The sequence below is a fragment of the Micropterus dolomieu genome, linkage group LG01 (assembly GCF_021292245.1).
Source record: "Micropterus dolomieu isolate WLL.071019.BEF.003 ecotype Adirondacks linkage group LG01, ASM2129224v1, whole genome shotgun sequence".
NCBI lineage: Eukaryota > Metazoa > Chordata > Actinopteri > Centrarchiformes > Centrarchidae > Micropterus > Micropterus dolomieu.
The window spans coordinates 6,874,666-6,894,412 of NC_060150.1; the positions used below are offsets into that span (position 1 = coordinate 6,874,666).

The 19,747-nt window shown below is 41.2% G+C and overlaps 3 protein-coding genes across 3 annotated transcripts in view; 2 read left to right on the top strand and 1 right to left on the bottom strand.

Annotated features, from left to right (window-relative positions):
- LOC123970976 (carboxypeptidase O-like) overlaps window positions 1-6,359 on the top strand; it is an 8,098-nt gene extending 1,739 nt beyond the window's left edge. The window contains 5 exon segments of the mRNA XM_046049437.1: window positions 1-141; window positions 479-566; window positions 1,627-1,829; window positions 4,889-4,973; window positions 5,888-6,359. The exon segment at window positions 1-141 is cut by the window's left edge and continues 156 nt beyond it. Coding sequence (XP_045905393.1) covers window positions 1-141; window positions 479-566; window positions 1,627-1,829; window positions 4,889-4,973; window positions 5,888-6,153 — 783 coding nt within the window. The 3' untranslated portion in view covers window positions 6,154-6,359.
- Window positions 6,360-6,490: 131 nt separating this feature from the next.
- nudt15 (nudix (nucleoside diphosphate linked moiety X)-type motif 15) lies at window positions 6,491-8,003 on the bottom strand. The gene is made up of 3 exons (XM_046049448.1): window positions 7,710-8,003; window positions 6,992-7,188; window positions 6,491-6,891 (listed from the first exon to the last, which is right to left on the bottom strand). Exons 1-3 carry the CDS (start codon window positions 7,856-7,858, stop codon window positions 6,770-6,772), a joined length of 468 nt encoding a protein of 155 aa, XP_045905404.1. The 5' UTR covers window positions 7,859-8,003; the 3' UTR covers window positions 6,491-6,769.
- A 2,105-nt stretch (window positions 8,004-10,108) lies between these two features.
- trim25l (tripartite motif containing 25, like) lies at window positions 10,109-19,567 on the top strand. The gene is made up of 17 exons (XM_046054455.1): window positions 10,109-10,220; window positions 10,366-11,002; window positions 12,723-12,818; window positions 13,056-13,289; window positions 13,659-13,818; window positions 13,898-13,930; window positions 14,015-14,053; window positions 14,150-14,194; window positions 14,300-14,353; window positions 14,446-14,493; window positions 14,588-14,644; window positions 15,939-16,124; window positions 16,276-16,389; window positions 17,738-17,773; window positions 17,905-17,973; window positions 18,161-18,226; window positions 18,686-19,567. Exons 2-17 carry the CDS (start codon window positions 10,373-10,375, stop codon window positions 19,258-19,260), a joined length of 2,442 nt encoding a protein of 813 aa, XP_045910411.1. The 5' UTR covers window positions 10,109-10,220; window positions 10,366-10,372; the 3' UTR covers window positions 19,261-19,567.
- The last annotated feature ends 180 nt before the right edge of the window (window positions 19,568-19,747 follow it).

Below are 19,747 nucleotides of genomic sequence, written 5' to 3' on the forward strand. Positions count from 1 at the left end.
TTTTTTGTTTCTCCCTCAACTTAGATCCTGCAAACATACAAAACAGACCCAAAAATGGAAGAGATGATGAAGAACATGGACTTCTACGTCACCCCTGTGCTCAACATGGACGGCTACATCTACACCTGGAAGGACAACACAGTCAGTACTTGTATTTGATGGATATTTACCAAAATTACTTCCTGAGTTGTGCATCAAGCTCTCAAACTACTGGGGAGCGGGATATGAGAGAATAATGGTCCATTAAAGCGATGGCAGTGAAGTTTAAATGAGTCACAGTTCAATCAGCGAATCAATTGCTTTCTGATGATCAACATGGCCCAAGTACAAAATCATTTCATTTTCTAAATAAGATGAATGGAGAAATAACATCAAACAGCAATCCAAGGCAGCATTTAGTTATGTACAAAAACATTAAGTGCCCGTTTAATTCTCAAAACCAGCTGATTTCACTGACCAACCATTTTGGCCTGTTTAGACTCGACTGTGGAGGAAGAACAGGTCACCAGGACCTTCAGACTGTTACGGCACTGATCTCAACCGCAACTTTGATGCCAACTGGGGCAGTGAGTCTTGTTGTGCTTCTCCCTCTACATATTTATACAGCTTGTTGTGTTGTTTTTTACAGCACAATTTGTTTGTGACTTAAAGTTATCAAGCCAATGTTCTGGCTGTTAATTTATTGTAGTGTATAATTAGCCTATTGGTTTTGGCATTAAATAATATTTAGTTAAAGCTGCTATAATCAATTTTTATATCAATAAGGGATAGAACGACTACTTGTATGTGAAAGCAGTCTCTTACAGTGACAAACCCACAGAGAATTATCACCTGACAGTACAGTTCCCTTTAGCTTTACAGAGCATTTTAGTGTCTTTCAGCTCATTGTTTTGTTTTTATGGCCCAGAAGTGGTTATAGTTCACTCTCAAAGCGTTGTTTTCAGATGCAGCAGATGCCCCCAACAGCAGAAAAAGTTAGCGACTAGCTAGTGGAGCATTTAGCAGCTAAAGAGCAAGATATTTCCCTCAGAATGTGATACAGTAGAAACCAAAAACAGCTATAAGAAAGTGAAAATTGGACTTAAACACACCAATTTCGCCAGAAATATGACTCCAAATGAATGATCTGCTACTTACCGAGGTCTAAAGTTGGCCATGTCACTTTAAGTGTCACTGTCAGCGTGTTTCTTTTGTCCTGAAGTGGCCAAAATCAGTTACATTTACTCATTTGGCTGACACTTGTATACAAAGCGACTTACATTTGAGGAACATCATACAAGCATCAATAAAGTAAGAGATCTACAAGTGACAAAAGATACTTTTAAGAGCAGCAAATAATACTAGAAAGAAATCTTACCATGTATGGCATCAATGGGACAGTAAGGGGAAGAATTAAGAGTTAATGAATAGTGCAATCAATAGAAGAGAATTGCATGTTAGAGGTTAGGAGTTAATGCAGCTTTAAACATAAATGTTTTGTGTACATTTATATTGACGTTGCCAAATTGTGAAGCTGAGGCTATTACATGTGAAACAGTGAACTTGCTCAGCCTGTGTGATGGTAAGAAGGGTGTCACTACTACATTTTTAATTCACATTATTCCATTTCTTTGGCTACTTTCACAGCAATTGGGGTATCATCTAACTGCTCCTCAGACATCTACTGCGGGAGCCAACCTGTGTCTGAGCCCGAGGCCCAGGCCGTAACTTATTTTGTAGGAGGCCAGAAAGAGGACTTCCTGTGTTTCCTTACTATCCACTCCTACGGACAGCTGCTTCTGGTTCCATTTGGACATCCCAACTTCACCGCTGACAACTACGAAGAGCTGGTATTTACATCTACAAACACAGGGATGCATGTTTGACACATATCTGAGAATTAACATACACACACAATATTCTATGTAATATTGCATAACTCTTCAAATTGTCATAGAAACTGAGCTTATGCAGCCAAAGTAAATGAGACACTTCAGTACACGTGTTAACATTAATTTACTTTTGGCTTCAAGGCTTTGGATTTAATATTGTTTGTTGTTGTTGTTGTTGTTGTTGGATGGGGCAAGGCAAAATGCATTCGGACTTCACACAGTGTATACAAACCACACACATGGCAGGACGACAGATGTCATTAACAAGCTTGGCATCCAAAAGCAGTCAGTCCTCATCTGCCAAGACAGCAGAACAGGAGGAAGCTGTGAAACACCGATAGTGGAAAACGAAGGAACTGTTGCTGTTAGGAGGGAGGCTGATGCAGGCAATAACCCACTGGAGCCACAATACATGGAGAATTGTCCAAAACAGTTTAATATCGATTCCTTTCTCCAGCTTTAGAATGACTTTAGCGTAGGGAAGCCAGCCTGCTCTCCAGACCCACTCAAACAACACCGTGTTTCTTTGGCTTGTCAGGATGCAGAGTCACATCAGACTTTCATGGATGACGTGATGAGGTTTTCAATTATGAATCTCAAGTGAATAATGCTGGAGCACTATAGGTTTATGAGCACTGAGACTCTTGAATTGATGCAACAACATCCTGCCAGGTCTTCTTGATTAGACAGTAACAGCTGACTAATACTGGATTTTTAAGGCAGAGACTGATAGATAGACTGGAGTTTTAAAACTACAATAAAAATATCGGCTGATAGTAATCTCTTTTAAATTTAGACACGTAATGTAAACAAACAATCTTGATAGGGATCCCTTACATTTGTTTTTTTTATTTGTGTCCAAGATACATACTGAGTTAGATATTTTAGTCTAAATTATCTCACTCCTAGTTTGGCATTTCTGTACTGCAAATTTATTGTTACTATTGTACTGTATGTACTGGTGTTATGTTACTTATCGGCCAACATATACATTGATACAATATGTCTGAAATATACTAAGGCCAATATGCAGTATTGACGTGCCAGGAATTAAATAGTGAGTCTAAGCTGCGTGTGTGATTCTTTTTTACATACAGTACTGTGCATGTAGACTATGGTACAACTATTTTAGAAGAACAGGACGACTGCTATGGTGAAATTGGTAGAAAATCTGTTATGTCTGGATTAGAGCAAGACAGATAAATTATACTAATTTACTCAATTATTGCAGCTATATCAGTATCTGTTTAAATAACAGCCAATAAGTAACAAGAAATTATAGTGCAGAAATACCAAACTAGGTTTGAATTGAATTGTCATTTTAAAACCATAGCAGAGTTTGTCCACTAGAGTACTGAGTTTTAAACTGTAATTTGTTTTAAATCTAAGGGATCCTATCAAGATTGTTTGCCTATTTACTACAGCCCAATATGCTGTTAGCAGATTTTTTAAATATCTCAAATATCGATATTGGCTTCCGGCTCTAAATTCCAGCATTGGTCAGTATACACTCACTGGCCACTCTATTAGGTGCATGCATGCAGAATACCATCTCTGAACCCACACCACATCACACCATGATGTAGATGGGCTGCTACAACAGCAGAAGACCACTGCTGTCAGCTGAGAACAGGAAAAAGAGGCTACAATTCACATAGACTCATCCAAAATTGGAAAATACAAGATTGGCAAAACGTTACCTGGTCTGATGAGTCTCAATTTCAGCTGCGACACTGAGATGGTAGTGCCAGAATTTGGTGTAAACAACATGAAAGCGTGCGTCCATCCTGCCTCGTATCAACAGTTCAGGCTGCTGGTGGTGGTGTAATGGTGTGGCACTTTGGGCCCCTTGGTACCAACTGAGCATCGTTTAAACGCGACAGCCTACCTGAGTATTGTTGCTGACCATGTCCATCACTTTATGACCACAGTGTACCCATACTTCCAGCATGACAATTTACCATGTTAAAAAGCTCAAATCATCTCAAAATGGTTTCTTGAACATGACCATCAGTTCACCGTACTCCAATGGCCTCCACAGTCACCAGATCAATACCACCAATAGAGCACCTTTGGGATATGTTGGAACGGGAGATTCTCATCATGGATGTGCAGCTGACAAATCTCAAATCTGCAGCAACTGCGTGATACTATCATCTCAATATAGACCAAAGTCTCTGAGGAATGTTTCCAACCCCGTGGTGAGAGTATGCCACCAAGAATTGAGGCAGTTCTGAAGGCAAAAAGGGGAGCCAACTCAGTACTACCAAGGTGTACGTAATAAAGTGGCCAGTGAGTGTCAATTCTGGTTCCCAAAAATATCTCATTATCGTGCACTTACAGATTAACCTGCAATGAAAAGGGCAATTGGCAATAGGTAATATCTTGATCCACTGCTAAACATTTACAGAAATGTTCAAGGAAATTATGCAAATTGTAGTAATTTAGCAAATCTAAATGCAAACTTCTGACTGATACAGACTGAAGACAAAAAAACATATTAAACATTTCAATCCTCATGTTGGTATTTCTGGAAACAAACTGAACACTGGGCTGCAGCACCTGTTCACTGATCTCCATCAGACATGTTCTGGTTGCAAAAGCCTTTCACATTCCCATTTTAATATATGACAGATAGCGTCTCAAGCATGCACTCACATTCTCCCGTCTCTGTCACAGGGAAAGAGCATCAAGTCCCGTCATTAATACTGATCTAGAATGCTTAAATCTGCTTCCTGAGGTCTCATAGTTACCTGAGCGTGTTTTCTGACTGGATACGGTCACTAGTGAAAACCTACATCATATAGGCACACAGAACTGGTGAAAGCTACATTTGCTTTTGTAAACTGTGATGTTCTGTTGTCAAAACTGTAATTTGCTGAACACAATATTGCTTTCATTCACGTGTGTTTTATCCCCATTAGGCTTTACTCAATAGATGAAATAAGGTTTTGTGCACTCTGGATTTCTGCTCATTTCAGTGATTGTATGACAAATGCTAATGTCTGGATCCTCAGATGGAGGTGGGTTTGGCTGCAGCAGATGCCATTAGGGGGATCCATGGGAAGAATTACACTGTAGGAAGCTCACCGAATGTATTGTGTAAGTCCACACATCACTGCTTCTCACAGATTCATTATTTTCAGCCCTGCTGGCATCGTAGCTCTAGGGATGGCAATAAAGGTCTGTCGGTCCACCACTTTGGCCCAGACTGAACTGATCTCAACATCTACACAATGGATTGGCACAAAGTTTGGTACAGACATTCATAGTCTCAAGTTCAGGCTAGAGGGTTTTCCGTCTAGCCACTATGAACAACTACGATGGGTTGCAATGAAATTTGGTACACACATTTGTGCCACCCTCAGTAAGACTTTGGTAATCCCTTGACTTTTAATCTAGTGCCACTTTAATATTCGGGCATATTTTGGTTTATGACCAAATACCAAAACAAATCACATTCCCATTAGCCTTAGCTGTACTTTGTGTTTAGTTCTAATCAGTAAATGTTAACATATTAGCATGCTAAACTAATGGGGTAAATATGGTAAACATTATACCTGCTAAGTTTGTGTGTTAGCATTGTGGCTGTAAGTATTTAGGTTAAAACTGTCGATTCTAGGACCACGTTCAGGCGGACTTTAGCCGAGGCAGAGGTCTCCGCCAAAAAAGTTGAACCACCATGAAACTGAAACCTCCTGAAATTTTCTGGATTGTGTTTCATGTCTCGTTAGTACCTGAAGCAACACGCTCCCACCAACATCAGTCCTCTGTGTTGTTTTAAAGGAGGGCTGTTTTCCAACTGAACTCCTACTTGGTTTAGTTTATTTTTGCTCTACTCACACTCATCATCTTTTTACTGGTTTTTAGTTTAGCTAACAATACACTGGTTGTGTGAGTGTAACTATAAATATTAGGTTTGAAGGAATCATCCATAAATGTAAAATAAAGTGGCTACTAAAGCTCATTGAGAAGGTTACATGATGGCCAATTAAATGTGTACCCTCTTTCTACAGACCCCAACTCTGGTTCATCCAGAGACTGGGCTCGGTTGCAGGGGATCCCCTACACCTACACCTTTGAGCTGAGAGACAATGGGACATTTGGCTTCCAGCTTCCCGAGGATCAGATCCAGCCGACCTGTGAGGAGGCCTACAGCGGAGCCCTGCACATCATCACCTACGCCCACGACAAGACCTTTAATGGTGCTGTGGCACCCACTGTTGCAGCCCTGTGGACCATGCTGTTAGGAGTGGGTGTCGCCGGCACCACTCTGATGTGAGGTAGAAAAAATGAGGGAAACTGACTAAAGCTGTACTTCTTTTAGTTTCAGTCATCCTGCAGAATCTGTTTGATTCTCATTTGAGGCAGAATTGTTTTTGTTGATAAATAATAGTGCATATTTGGTTCATACTACTATAAAACTGTTGTCTTTTATTAAGTGTCTTTTAATAATCTGAAATATTTATCTCCGTATAACTGTTTGAGTCATTTTGCTGCCAATAGCTGAGGCATTAGAATATGATTATTTATTTATTTAACATTGAATATATATAATATAACTGACATGATCTGGTGCCAAAGAGCAATTACCAAAAAGAATAAAATCTTTAAATATGTTCAATGTTTGTTGTTTTAATGTGTGTGTTTTAAAACACTTGTGAAGCCCATTAATTGAACACAGCTAATGCATTCTTTGCTTTAAATCTAAATTAATGTACAGCTGACAATCTGTATGTCATGAATTCCTAAAATAGAAAACACATAAATCTACATTTGTAACAAAAGTTCATGATACTGGCAGAAATTACAGTATGTACCGTAACAGAAAACATAAAGAGGTAAGTGTGTTTTATCTTTTGATGTAGGTTAAAAGTTTCCCAGTGTTAACAGCAGTTTCATGGCTCAGTGTTTGTTACTGTGGTCCTGAATGGGTGAAAGCCCTGTTGTCTCAGACCGGCTAGCGGCAAGAAGAGCTGATCCTCTGGAGGAAACTGGTCCCACTGTGTCCATGTCCAACCTGAGAGGGAGAGAAGCACACAGTCTCTATAATGAACTGCTCAGTCAGGTGGGAATCATGTTTTTCAATTTAAGAAAAACTGTAGTTTAACTTTACTCACCCTCGTTCTTCTCCGGCTCCATGTTCTCTGGCTCTCCTGACTTCTTCCTGTCCAGTACTCCTTGCATGATTATAGTGACGTAGTGGTACTGATCCTCCAGGCGGATGGAGTTCACCACTGATGCAAAGCGGATGTTCACCAAATGCACCCCTGCTTCCTCTAACACCTCTCTGTGAGCGCACTCCTCCCACGTCTCTCTTTCAGGGACATAGAAATAAATGTCACATCCACTGGAAGTCAGTCAGCACATTCAGAACATGTCTTAATATTTGCTGAACATTTCACCTTTATGGTAACATGGCAGAAAACGTCACAATAGTGAAAAGTGTCTTCTCTGGAATAATCTAGTCTAGATTTGACAGCTCTAGGTATGGTGTTTATTGATGTGGACCTAGTTAAATGTGTCCTATATGCAAAAAAGAAAAATAGGATAAAGGTTTCATGAATCTGAAACAATGCTTTAAAGAAACTGTAGCTTCTCTGGCATGATCTAGTCCAGATTTGACAGCTCTAGGCGTAGTGGTTTTTGATCTGGACCTGTGTTTAACTGCCTAATCTGAAGCTGCGGGAAAAGATGTTTGCCGAATCATATGAATGAAGGACAGTGTCAAACATTCATAAACAGCCTTGCATCACATAAATATGCTGCTAAGAAGTGTCAGATTTGTGAATGGAGTATGCTAACCAGCTGAATTAAAAGCTAACGTTACCTACCTACCCAAACTCCAAGTGGCCTCCGGGGAGCTGGTATGTTCCTTTGCCCATTACGCTTTTCCGTTTCCCCAGGAGCACACAGCCTGGGTGGGCTGAATCTGTCACAAGCACCCCGACACCAACTCCTGGGCGTTTCACGGTTTTATCTGACATCTGGGCAAACCTAAAAGAGACCCATAAATGAAGTTAGCTAAACAGACCTAACTCGGCAGGGCTGCTGTGGAGTAGCTGTCTGAGGTGCAAGAGGATTCCCGTCTGTGTACTTCCGTCTTCGCTTAAACAAATCGTTTGGGAAATGAGTCCACTCTTGATGTCTGAGTTACGGTACATTAGCTTCTTGTTTAGTTCTGTGAAATAGGGTGGCAAGTATATTACGGTAAGTAAGTAATACGTAGCTGATATAATACATTAATTAATAATATATTTATTTATAAGCGCCTTTCTAACCAACAAAGGACACTTTTCAAATCCAGGTAAGACAGTCAATACATAATAAAAGATAACAATAGATGAGTGATAATAACAAATAACAACAACAACAGCAATGACAATATTGACAATAGTTATGCTAACAAGCGCCAGAAGAAGCTAGTAAAAGAGCAGAGGCGCAACACTGCTCCCTAGTGACAAGTTGTGCTCACTGTATATTGTGGTTGTAGACCTAGAGGGAATATTGTGACGTGAACTGAAAAAGGTCAGTTGTAAATGATCATAGCACTTAGCTTATATGTGGTAGGCCAGGGGTTTTCAAAGCCTGAAACTGTGGGTCTCAGCCCCCCTTAGTTTACTTGCTTAGTTTTGCTCAATTCTTGTATGCCTACGAGATCATGATTATGTTATTTGATCCCAAAGACACGCACCAATTGAGCCAAGATAGCCTAATATTGCTGTTTGACATCTAATACATTTATTCTGACTCTGGGAAAGTGTTAAAAACTGTTCCCAACAGTTATATAAAAATTATATAACTAAATGAAATTTTTTTTCACTTCCATTCACTGAGCCTTCCCTTTAACAGTTTGGATCCCCCCTGGGGAGGCCCGCCTCACACTTTAAAAACCTCTGTGTTAGAAATCATAGGATATATAAGTATGAACATGCACAAAACATTTCATAGTAAGATGCATGTGAAACCTGGGAAAGTGCCTGAATGAGGATTTCTGATCAGAATCAGGGGGGTTGAAAGGTCCTGTGTGATGAGGGTTGACCAGCTTCATTTTAGCCAAAGTAAGAACAGGGTTTTTTAAATCGACTTTAAAGCCATCTTCCCCCTTCTTTTTTTTATTAAACTCACTGAAGTACTCCTTACATTAATTCACAAAGTGAAACAGTTACAACTAAACAAAACTTCACTGACTGGAACACAAGTTTAATTAAACACATTTTAAATGACTATCGATTCATTCATTTAATTTAAAACAAGAATGCCATCGAGTGTAGGACAGAGAGATAATGACTTGATGTGTAAGAGATAATGAGATTCTTCTTCCTGTGGAAAGAGAAATAAAGATTTGTAATTTTTTTGTAAAACAAAATGTTGTGTGTAGACAGTGTTCACAATGTCTCCATGTAGTAGTACAGTGGTTATCCTGGTATCGCTGGTAAGTTTTCAGTATTCATTTACTTGCATTTCTTTAAAATGAAAAGATCAATAATGCTGCAAAAAAAGCCAAGTAAACTGAACTCTGTAAATTATTAACATAGCTATCTGAAAAATCATTCCTCATAGTGACTGATATGTGTGTCAAGTTCTACCAGTCCATAACACTAACTGAGAAACACATCATTTCCGCTCTCTTTTCTCTTTTCTCTGTTCCTTCATCCCTGACGTAAAGATACAAATGACTTTTTGTTGAACAGCATCCTTTTCCAGCATCCTCAGCACTGTTCGATTGGTAGGGAGTCCATCAGTATCCTCCAAAATGCTGATCAGAAACCACACACTTCAATAATTCAGTAGGTCAACAAAGTTCATTTTCACTCAATGAAGACCTGAGCCCAAATAAACCGCATGTTACAAAGCAAGTGATGGGAGGAAAACGTTAGACACTGATGCATTTCTAACCCTAAACCCTAGGATCCATACTGGGGACTAAATGTCACAATATCTCAACCTCAGTGCTGCATTGATTGACTCTGTCACGGCTCCACCAAAGAGACATTTCCTCACTGAACTTCTCACATGGTTTCATTTAAATAACTGTTCAAGGCCCAAACAGATGAGACTATGCCAGTATTTCAAACACAAAACAAAGATTTAGTAAAAAAAAAAAATAAGATTTGTAATTTGTGTTGCACAGCTGTGTTTTCTTCTGTCCCATCAATCATCTGTTACCTCTTTCACCACTGGTTTGGTGAAATGATAAAACGATCTGTGTCTATTCACACCTTTACTCTACTGCTATTTAAAAGCTTTCCACCAACACCTGTTTACCCCGCTAGACCTGCCTGGTGGCTCTGGCCCCGCCCCGCTCACCTCTACCCACTCACGCCTGAGAGACAGCATTTTCCTCCTGTGAGTCCAGGCTAAACAAACCTCTTCACTTTCCTGGATCTTTCTCTTCCACTGTTCTGCTTTGGATTACTAAACATCCCTGAGTGTCATACCTACTAACCATCTCTCTGTTCTCTCGGTTTCTTCTTTCTATTGGGTTTGACAGTGTAAGCATGAGTGCTAAACTGTGGACAGAGGAGCAGTTTAACTGCCCTGTGTGTCTGGAGCTCCCAAACGATCCAGTCACCATCCCCTGTGGGCATAGCTACTGCATGGCCTGCATCAAGGACTACTGGAGCAAGGACGACCCCAAGGGGGTCTACAGCTGCCCCCAGTGCCGCCAGACTTTCTGCCCCAAGCCCTCCCTGTCCAGGAACACCATGCTGGCTGAGGCCGTAGAGCAGCTCCGCAAAGGGGCTCTCAAAGCTGACGTGCGTGAGTCTATGCGAAGCGCCCGTGGTGCTGCCGCCTCCTCGTCTAGACCCAAAGGGAAGCTCTCCACCACAGCAGTGCCATGCGACTTGTGCAAAGATGAACAGCGAGCAGCGGTCAAGAGCTGCCTGTCGTGTATGAGCTCATACTGCGAATCCCACCTGAAGCCCCACAAGACCAAGAAGTCCCTGAAGCAGCATGAGCTGATCGCACCCACGGGCAATTTGGCTGAGAAGATCTGCACCCAGCACAAGTACCTGCAGGAGTTCTTCTGTCGCCAGTGTAAAGTGTTTGTCTGCTGGCTGTGCACCAGCAACCAGCACAAAGGCCACGAGAGTGTGTCCACCAAGGCCGAGCGCCTGGACAAACAGGTAGGCAAGAATGGCCTCAGGCACCAAATGAGAAGCTCCCAAAAAAATGGCAGTGATGAGGGGCACTCAACCAGTTACCAGTGTGTACTGTTATATGAGTTACTGTTAAGAGTTTGGATTGTGTTATAGGCTGGGTAAAATCTTTTTAGTAGGTGGTGTTAAACTCTTTTGCACTACACAATGTAAGACAGTTAGGGACATGGGCCCATCGTGTTGTGTATATGATATGTAATCACTCAATCAGGGCTGCAACTGACAAATATATTCATAATTGATTTAAACCATCAAATTTGTTCTATAAAGGTCTGGTTTGCCATTAATGTGGGGCAGCTTTGGCTCAGGAGGTAGAGGTAGAGCCTGTTAATCGGGAGGTTGGCGGTTCAATCCCCGGCTCCTCCAGGCTGCATGTCAGAGTGTCCTTGGGCGAGATACTGAACCCCGAATTGACCCTGGCGGCTGTTCTGTTTTTGAATGTGTGTGTGAATGATGAATGCAGATGTAGTGTGAAAGGCGCTAAAACCAGTGCATGCATGGAGCATTAATTTCCTGTTGGTCGACTAAGACGCATTCGAACAAGTTGGCTTTATGAACAAAACAGAGACAAGAGAAAAAGGGAGAGAGACTGGTTGGGAAATAAAAGAAAGAACTGGAGTTCAGTCAGACAGACAGGCACAAACACACTCCCACGGTCGGTGCGTCCATTGCTAGCTGGCTTGCTAACAATAACATACAGTTAGTACATAAGCTGGGAACAATCACACACACTATAATTAGAAAATCCCACCTTAAACAGGGGCAACTGTTTCTACAATAGGCCACAATCAATACTTTTTAAATACAGTATATCATCACCCTGCCTGCCTTTTAACCGTCCATTGTTCAGTGTGATGGGTTTCTGTTTAAGATGTCTGAGGACATTCCTTACTACATTCCTGTCTGTTCATAACGCTCCACCCTTGGGAGTGTATCTATGTATCAGGGTTATATGTTCAACAGATTAACCTCTTAATATGACAAATTAGGGACACATTTGGAAGGGTTTCATGTTCTCAGCAATGTTTTACCTGTAGGTTAAATATTCAGTGTATGTGTCCCCGGGTCAATATGTTGAAATCATCTACTCACAGCAAGCAGTCTACTGATGTTACACTCCTTCAAACACACACCTTCACATTTGCAGCCATCTTGGCTTTAGACATTGACAGTGGCGAAAAAGAAATTTACCATTCAAACTACATTTGAAACGTCCATCTCCCTGTCGTTCGAATATAGCTCTTACCAGTCTCTTACAATGTTAGTTTACATCAGGAGACACAATAGTACAAGGTAATTTCACGGGGTTCAAGTTGGCTTGAACGTGTGAGTCTCATCTTTCGAACCATAATTTGAAAATTAATGATAAGATCATGGTTGTAAGGTTAGCCCTAACCCCTAATCATAATGAATCAACAATCAACTTTTTACTAATCGTAACAAAAAACAGTATTTGTAAAGCTTTAAAATCACAGGTAAGACTGATGTAAAGCATGTCTTATGTGTTTTATTAAGGGAATACAGAGCTGGGGAACACAGGACCCTGACAACATAGGGATGACACCGCACCATCTCACATTATGTTCAGTGTCACATATACAGCTGTTTCCTCTTGCTTGCGTTTGTCTGTTTGAGTGAGATAGATGGGAATTGTTTTGATGTTGACTCTTTATGTGTAATGCTGTAGAAAGTTATGTCGGAGATCCATGCACAGAATCAGCAGAGACTGAAAGACAGAGAGCAGGAGCTGAAAGACATGAAGACGATGATTGAGGCGATGAAGGTTGGTCAGCAGACTTTTTCTTTCGGGAGCTTTTTCTCTGAGTTGGGTTAACTTGCATCCATTTTGCAAGTGCATGCTTTTTTTCCCCCACTATTTCTCAAAATAAAAACCACATTTCCCATAAACCCTGCAATAATGTCACAGTTGTTTTAGATGGGTGCAAGTGGGCCTTACTGCATGTGTATTTTGGCAGACTGAGACATAAACAACTTACCGTTTCTCTCTCTGCCTGCAAAGCGTTCTTCAGACAGGGTCCATGAGGACACGGAGCAGGTGCTGTCGGAGCTGCAGCGCTCAGTGGAGCGTCTACAGGAGCTGCTGGAACAGGTGCTGGATGAGGCCAGCCTGGAGAAGCTGGGCCAGGCTCAGGAGGTTGCCGACAGCCTGGAGGCCGAGGTCAAGGAGCTGAGGAGGAGGGACACGGAGATGAAGGACCTGGCCTGCTGTGACGACCACATCCACTATCTGCAGGTAGGCTGGACCAAGTTCATTGAGGGATGGAGGAGGTGGACGGGTCTCCTTTACAGGAAAACTGGAGGGTCTAATAAAATGATTGAGTTGCATTATCACTTCCTGGAGCTTGAACTCCAATATCTCGTTTAACCACTCCACCTTGACATATTCAGATGCTGATTGACACAGATTTTGTTTACTTTACCTTGCTGTGTCCATGTGGCACTTTGTGTTCTTATGATGTGCATCATTCTGCATGATCAGACCTGCTTCAAACAGGATGCTTTTTTTGTGGTTTTTATTTGAAGTAGTAGAGTTGAAGGTCCTGACTGCTGTAGTCTATACGTTTCCCCCAAGAGTCAAACTCACCGCCACATTTTCCTTCAGACATATGAGTCCATGTGCAGTCCCCTGGAGTCCGGGGACCTGCCCACTGTGGTGGTCAATCCAGAAGCTTCCTTTGAGCCTGTACGAGACGCCGTACTGGCTATCAAGGAGCGAGTGGAGGACCTGTGCAACGAGGAGCTAAGCAAGATCACCAAACAAGGTCTGTCACAAGAGTTTTATCTTGTTTAACCTACCTTCTTTCGTTTTCACGTCTCATCTCATTGTCTGTTCTCTTCCAGTCAATGACACAACACTGTTCACTTTGGGAGACCGTAAGTTCCAAACATGAGCATAACAAAAGTCGCAGTTGGGTTGAGTCTTCTTTCCTAACAATGACTTCCTCTAATCTTTTCTAGCCAACCGGAGTGCAGGACAGAAAGGAGCGATTTTTAAATGTAAGTTTGTTTTTTTTATCTGAATATATTGTACACATAATACATGTTCCATGATCCTGAAACAAATTTTCTGATTATTTCCCCTTTTTTCTGTAGTCTTTTCTGGTCTGGGTTCTCGCAACACAAACAACCGTTCACCAGGTATGTCCAATGCTTTTAAGTCTATGTTTTATGTCCTATCTGTGCATCTTTTCACTTTATCAGATTTTATATAAATACTTGTAATATATACATGATTTCTTTCAGCTTCCACACCCAGTATCTCAGTTGGAGCACGGAGTACAGACAGACGAGGACTTGGTACTGTACACTAATGTTCATATGTGTGACAATATCAAAGGTATTTCAATGTGTAGTCCTTGTTAAACATGACATTCACATAAATTATTCAGGTATAGGGCTCAAAAGTCAGGATGTGAGGAGCAGAGACACACCACGAGGTAAGATTTGATGCTTGAACCAGCAGTTGTCGAAGCAGTAAAAATGTGTGTGTGCACGTTTTTAAACTATGCTTCTTTCTTGTCGCATACAAAGGAAACACGAGCTCACCCAGACTTCGGGACAGACAGAGAAGAGAGGAAAGAGAGACAGGTAGGTTCATTCATGCTTTGCCTGGCAGGAGGTCACACTGGCTCTGATTTAAAACCCAAAGACTTCCTGGTAATAATGTGGCTGTTACTTCCTACTGACAGAAATGTTTCTGCATGTCCTCATGTTCTAAAAGTAGAGAATTACACAGCATATTCATTTTCAGTTGCTCATTTTGTCCTTTAACTCAGATGCTTTAGATCCACTATATCCTTAAGCAGTGGGTGGTTGACTCTGGGTCAGCCCTGGAGTGGTTCCTCTATTACCAGAGTTTTTCAGTTGCTTTTGGTAACTATGTCTCCTAATCTTTAGTGCTTACTAGCAAATGTTAGCATGCTAACATACTTAACTAAGCTGGTGAACATGGTAAACATTGTGCCTACCAACCGTCAACATGTTAAGATTGTCATTATGAACATGTTAGCATTTAGCTCAAAGCACAGCTGTGCCTATATACAGCCATACCTAGCTACTGTAGCGTGGCCGACAATGTCATTGAGCTGCCACGATTAGTCGTTTAATCGATTACTTGTCAACTATAAAAGTAATTGCCAACTTTTTTTGTTATTTGTCTAAGAAAAAATGTTCAAATTCTCTTATTCAAGCGTCTTAAAATGTAAATATTTTAGGGTTTCTTTACTCCTCTATGACAGAAAACTGAATATCTTTGGGTTGTGGACAAAACAAGACATTTGAGAACGTCACCATTTTTCACATTTTATAGACCAAACATCTAATTGATTAATCGTGCAAATGGTCGACAGATTAATCCATAATGAAAATAATCATTAGTTGCAGCCCTAGTCATAGTGATATCATCAGAGTTGCTCATTATGGGTTTGAGGACTACAAATTTATAACAGTAAGCGTGCATTACAAAATGAAGGTGCAGAGTTTAAAAGACGTTGATGTTCACGAACCAGGCAGGGAATGGAAGTGACCTTCAAAATAAAGTACCCCTTTCAAAATCAGCTTCAGACCCACCTGTTTAGACTTTCCTTTGTTTAGGTGTATTTATTTTTATCTCTATTTTATTTATCTTTTATATTATGTCTCTGTTTATGTAAGCACTTTGTGACATCCCATCTAAAGTGGTGCTACTACAATAAATAAACTCTTCTTACATGCAGTTCCATGTGAATAATATAGCTTGATAAAATAAATTTAATGTGAATGTACGGTAATAAGCTTTTCAAACATAGTGTTTGGATCAGTAACTAATATATTTGTTACCAGCTGACACTGATTGTACTGTATCCCCAAAATTGATCTGACATCTCACATGTCTTCCAAACAGAGAAGGAGACCAGACCCAGCCCCACTCCCAGCCGCAGAGAGTCTCAGTCTCTTTGGAGCAGGTCCAGTCATAGCCAGCGTGTCCCTGCTGCAGCCCCGACCCCAACTCTGACTCCAATCCCAGCCACTCCAACTCCTTCCCCAACTCCTGCTCCTGCTCCATCTCCTGCACCAGCATCAACTGGAGGTAAAATAAATGTTGCCACTTGAATTTACTTTATGGGGGATCAATAAAGGAACATCTTTATCTTATCTCATCTGACAAAAAAATAAATGAGAGTGTAACACCTTTTGTTTTCCATCTCTGACCTTTTGTCTTGTCCTCCTGGTTCGGTCAGGTTTCAGTCGGATGGCGTCGATCAGCAGCCTCTTTCGCTCCCATCGGCGTGGCACCAGCCAGGCCACCCCAGCTACCCCAGCCAATAACTCACCATCTGCAGGAGGAAACCCATGTGAGATCACGTTCCTATACTCTGCTATCTAATCACAGTATTAAAACCACTTCAATGATCTGCAGCGGGAGGCAATGGAAAGAGATGAAAAGAAGCAGGGCTTAGATACTAATGTAGATATAGCTTTTTATAGTACATGCTAATATAATATATCAGGACATGCAATTTGTCCTTAATGCTGATGGCCAGTTGTTAATAGCTATTTGCTGTAGCTGCATCTTCTTAAAAAATTAATAAAATAAAAATGATGCTTGAATTAGCAGTTTAAAAGGAGGTGCTGAAAGAAGTTGAAGTATCAGTTGAAGAGCAAGCACTTAACTGCTGAAGTATCAGTTGAACTTTTGAAAAGAGTTTCAGTGTCAAGTGTGGGTGATACATTGATCTGTAAGTGTCAGTCAAAGTGGAAGTCCTGAAAGAATTTAGTGCAAGTTCAAGTGTGTACGCTAAAACATGGTGAAGTGTCAGCTGTTCTGCACTGAAAGCAGTTGGAGTTAAATGTGTATGAACGCTGGAAGTTGGGAGAGCTGAAAAAGTTTTTTTTGTTGTTGTTGTTCAAAGGTGAGGACCTGAAAGGGTTTGAGGTGTCAGTCAAGGTGTAAGCACTGAATTGAGTGGAAACATCAGCTGAAGAGAAAAAGATTAATAGAGTAGAAATATCAGTTGACGTGTAAGTGGTGAAAGGATTTGTGTTTGAAGAGCAAGAGATAAAAGCTGCTGAAATGTCAGTTGATGAGTTGAAATTTATTACAAAATTATAACAACACAAAAAGACAGAAAAGCAGAAAGACTTCAAAAGGGATCATTTTAATTTCACCCTGCTAATTTTTCAGCCAAGCTTATTTTCCATGGACTTAAATAATCCTCTTCTTTCACCTCCTCAAGTCTTCCAGAAATTCATTACTTTACACAACTCATCTAATATCCTAAATCTGCCTTTTGCACTGCAGTTTGGATAACTTTCACTGCGGGCTCTGGAAAACTTGAAAGAGGATTTAAAAGTATCTGTCAAGCTTAATCTATTAATTTGGTTGTTCAGTATCCAGTTTAGATGAATCTACTGTAGCTGGCGCTCTTCTTTAGAGCAGTCTTCCATGGCAAACATAATGACCTTTTATTTCTTAAATAAACATAAATACAAGCAGCAATGTTGTGATGGCCACAGATATCAATAGATACAAGAATCATCCCTGTGTCTCTAGAAACATGTGGACCTTTGAATGCTTGTACAGTATTGTAAGTAAGAATTTTGGGTCTTCTGTGATACTATAGAAAATCTTTACCTCAGTATAGTTATAAAGCACGTTGATTATGTGTGTGATTAAGTGTGTGACTCATGTACACTCAACAGGGGGGATTGATGCTCTGCCTGAAACACCAACAGGAAGTAAGATGTCTTTATATATATATAAAATGAATATTGTTCTTTTGGCTTAATGGTACATTCAGTACTGTTATTTCACATGGACAAGTGTGCGTTAATACTAATGTGTCTAAGATGGTTTTGTAATTGAACAGTTAACCCCAGTCTCTTCCTGGACTTGCCCACACCTGACACCGTGATGCACTCTCCTGCTTTCCCTGCATGTGAGTTCATGTAACTTTTATCTTCGTGGTATCGACATTTTGAGATGAGAAACTGCAAATAAATGAAACATTAAAAAAATAAATAAATACAATGATTCATCCAACAAAAAAACCAGCAAAATAAACAAAATCAATGTCTCTCTCTCTTTGTGCATGAGCTTACGTACAGTATTGTTTGGTTTTCCAGTGAGAGAAATCAACATTGACAGCATCCAGGCCCCAGAGCCGAGGACCAGAGAGGAGTTCCTACAGTGTGAGTGTCAATGCTTCGCTTCAATGTTACATTTTAGATCTTAGATGACTTTCTACACTGAGCAATCAGGCTTTCACTGAGAAAAACTTTTGCAGGACTAATGACTCATGTCTGCTGCAGTGATTGCTAAAAAAAAACAGTCAACCCTCGGCGCTTATTGCTGTTCATGTTTACTTAAAGAAATCTGAGAAAATACTAAGTTTATTAGGGGTTTGTAAAGGTGCTTTCTGCTGTTTCACATGATCGTCATCAACTTGTTTACTGACATGGACAAGAAATTCTAAGAGCTCCATGGATGAAACCGTAACAGCTACTGAGCTAATCAACAGATCCATCTTCATAGCAACTGTGCAAACTCCGCCTGCTGATGTAGACCATGTGATACAGTAGAAAAGAACTGAAAAAAGCTAGTAAGGGGCAAAGGTCAAGCATGAACTTAATTTCCCCTCCCTTTCCTAGACACTGTGATGTTGACCCTTGACCCAAATACGGCCCACCGGCGGCTGGTTCTCTCCGAGGGCAACACCAAAGCCACCCTGCAAGGGGCATCGCAGCCCTACCCCGACACTCCCCAGCGTTTCGACGGCTGGACCCAGGTGATGTGCCCAACCCCGCTGTATGGCGAGCGCTGTTACTGGGAGGTGGAGTGGAGAGGCCGGGGCTCCTCCATTGGCGTGGCCTATGGGGCGATGAACAGGAAGGGCTCAGACGCCAGGTCGGGGCTCGGTTACAACGCCCAGTCCTGGACCCTGGAGCTGTCGGACACCTGCTGCTCAGCCATGCACGAAAATGAGAAGAGGGACATACCGGTCACCTACTCGCCCCGCCTGGGCATCTACCTGGACCTGTCCACAGGGACGCTGGCGTTCTACAGCGTGGCAGGGAGCATGACACACCTCCACACATTCCGCGCCAACTTCACCCAGCCTCTGTACGCTGCCTTCGGCGTTGGCAGTGGAGTCGGGGTCGGTCTGGACTTTGCCCTCGGCCAGTTCAGCTCCAGCTCTGACAGCATCAAGATCTGTCCCATATGAGGATGCAGGATGGAAGGCAGTGATTAGCGGACAGGGGTGGACAGTAACTAAGTACATTTACTGAAGTACACATTTGAGGTAGTCTACTTGTACTTTACTTGGGTACTTTCTTTTTATACCACTTCCTACTTCAACTCCACTACAAGTTAGTGGGAAATATTTACTTCACTTAATTTAGCTGACAGATTTAATTACTAGTTACACACAACACATGAAGCTTTAATGATGTTATGCTATAAATTAAACTGTGCAACAGTTTAAACAGATGAAACGATTGACAGAAATAAATCAGCAATGTCATTTTTCATTTGATGGTTCTAGTTTCACAAATGTGAAAATTTACAGCTTTACGGCTCCTCTTAATTATTTTAATAATTTAAATGTATTTATTTATTTATTTTGAGGTCTGGGCGGTTGGTTGGACAAAATAAGCATGGGAACGGTGTCACTTTGGGCTCTGGGTAATTGCGATGGCATTTCTCACTAT

Bases quoted from the DNA above. Each gene is read 5' to 3' on its own strand.
- nudt15 (XM_046049448.1), bottom strand. From the start codon at position 7,858: ATGTCAGATAAAACCGTGAAACGCCCAGGAGTTGGTGTCGGGGTGCTT. The intron at 7,189-7,709 runs GTAGGTAGGTAA...TGTCCCTGAAAG, and splicing joins GGAGGCCACTTGGAGTTTGG to AGAGACGTGGGAGGAGTGCG. The intron at 6,892-6,991 runs GTGAGTAAAGTT...TCTCCCTCTCAG, and splicing joins GGAGCCGGAGAAGAACGAGG to GTTGGACATGGACACAGTGG.
- trim25l (XM_046054455.1), top strand. From the start codon at position 10,373: ATGAGTGCTAAACTGTGGACAGAGGAGCAGTTTAACTGCCCTGTGTGT. The intron at 13,931-14,014 runs GTAAGTTCCAAA...AATCTTTTCTAG, and splicing joins ACTGTTCACTTTGGGAGACC to CCAACCGGAGTGCAGGACAG. The intron at 16,125-16,275 runs GTAAAATAAATG...TGGTTCGGTCAG, and splicing joins TGCACCAGCATCAACTGGAG to GTTTCAGTCGGATGGCGTCG.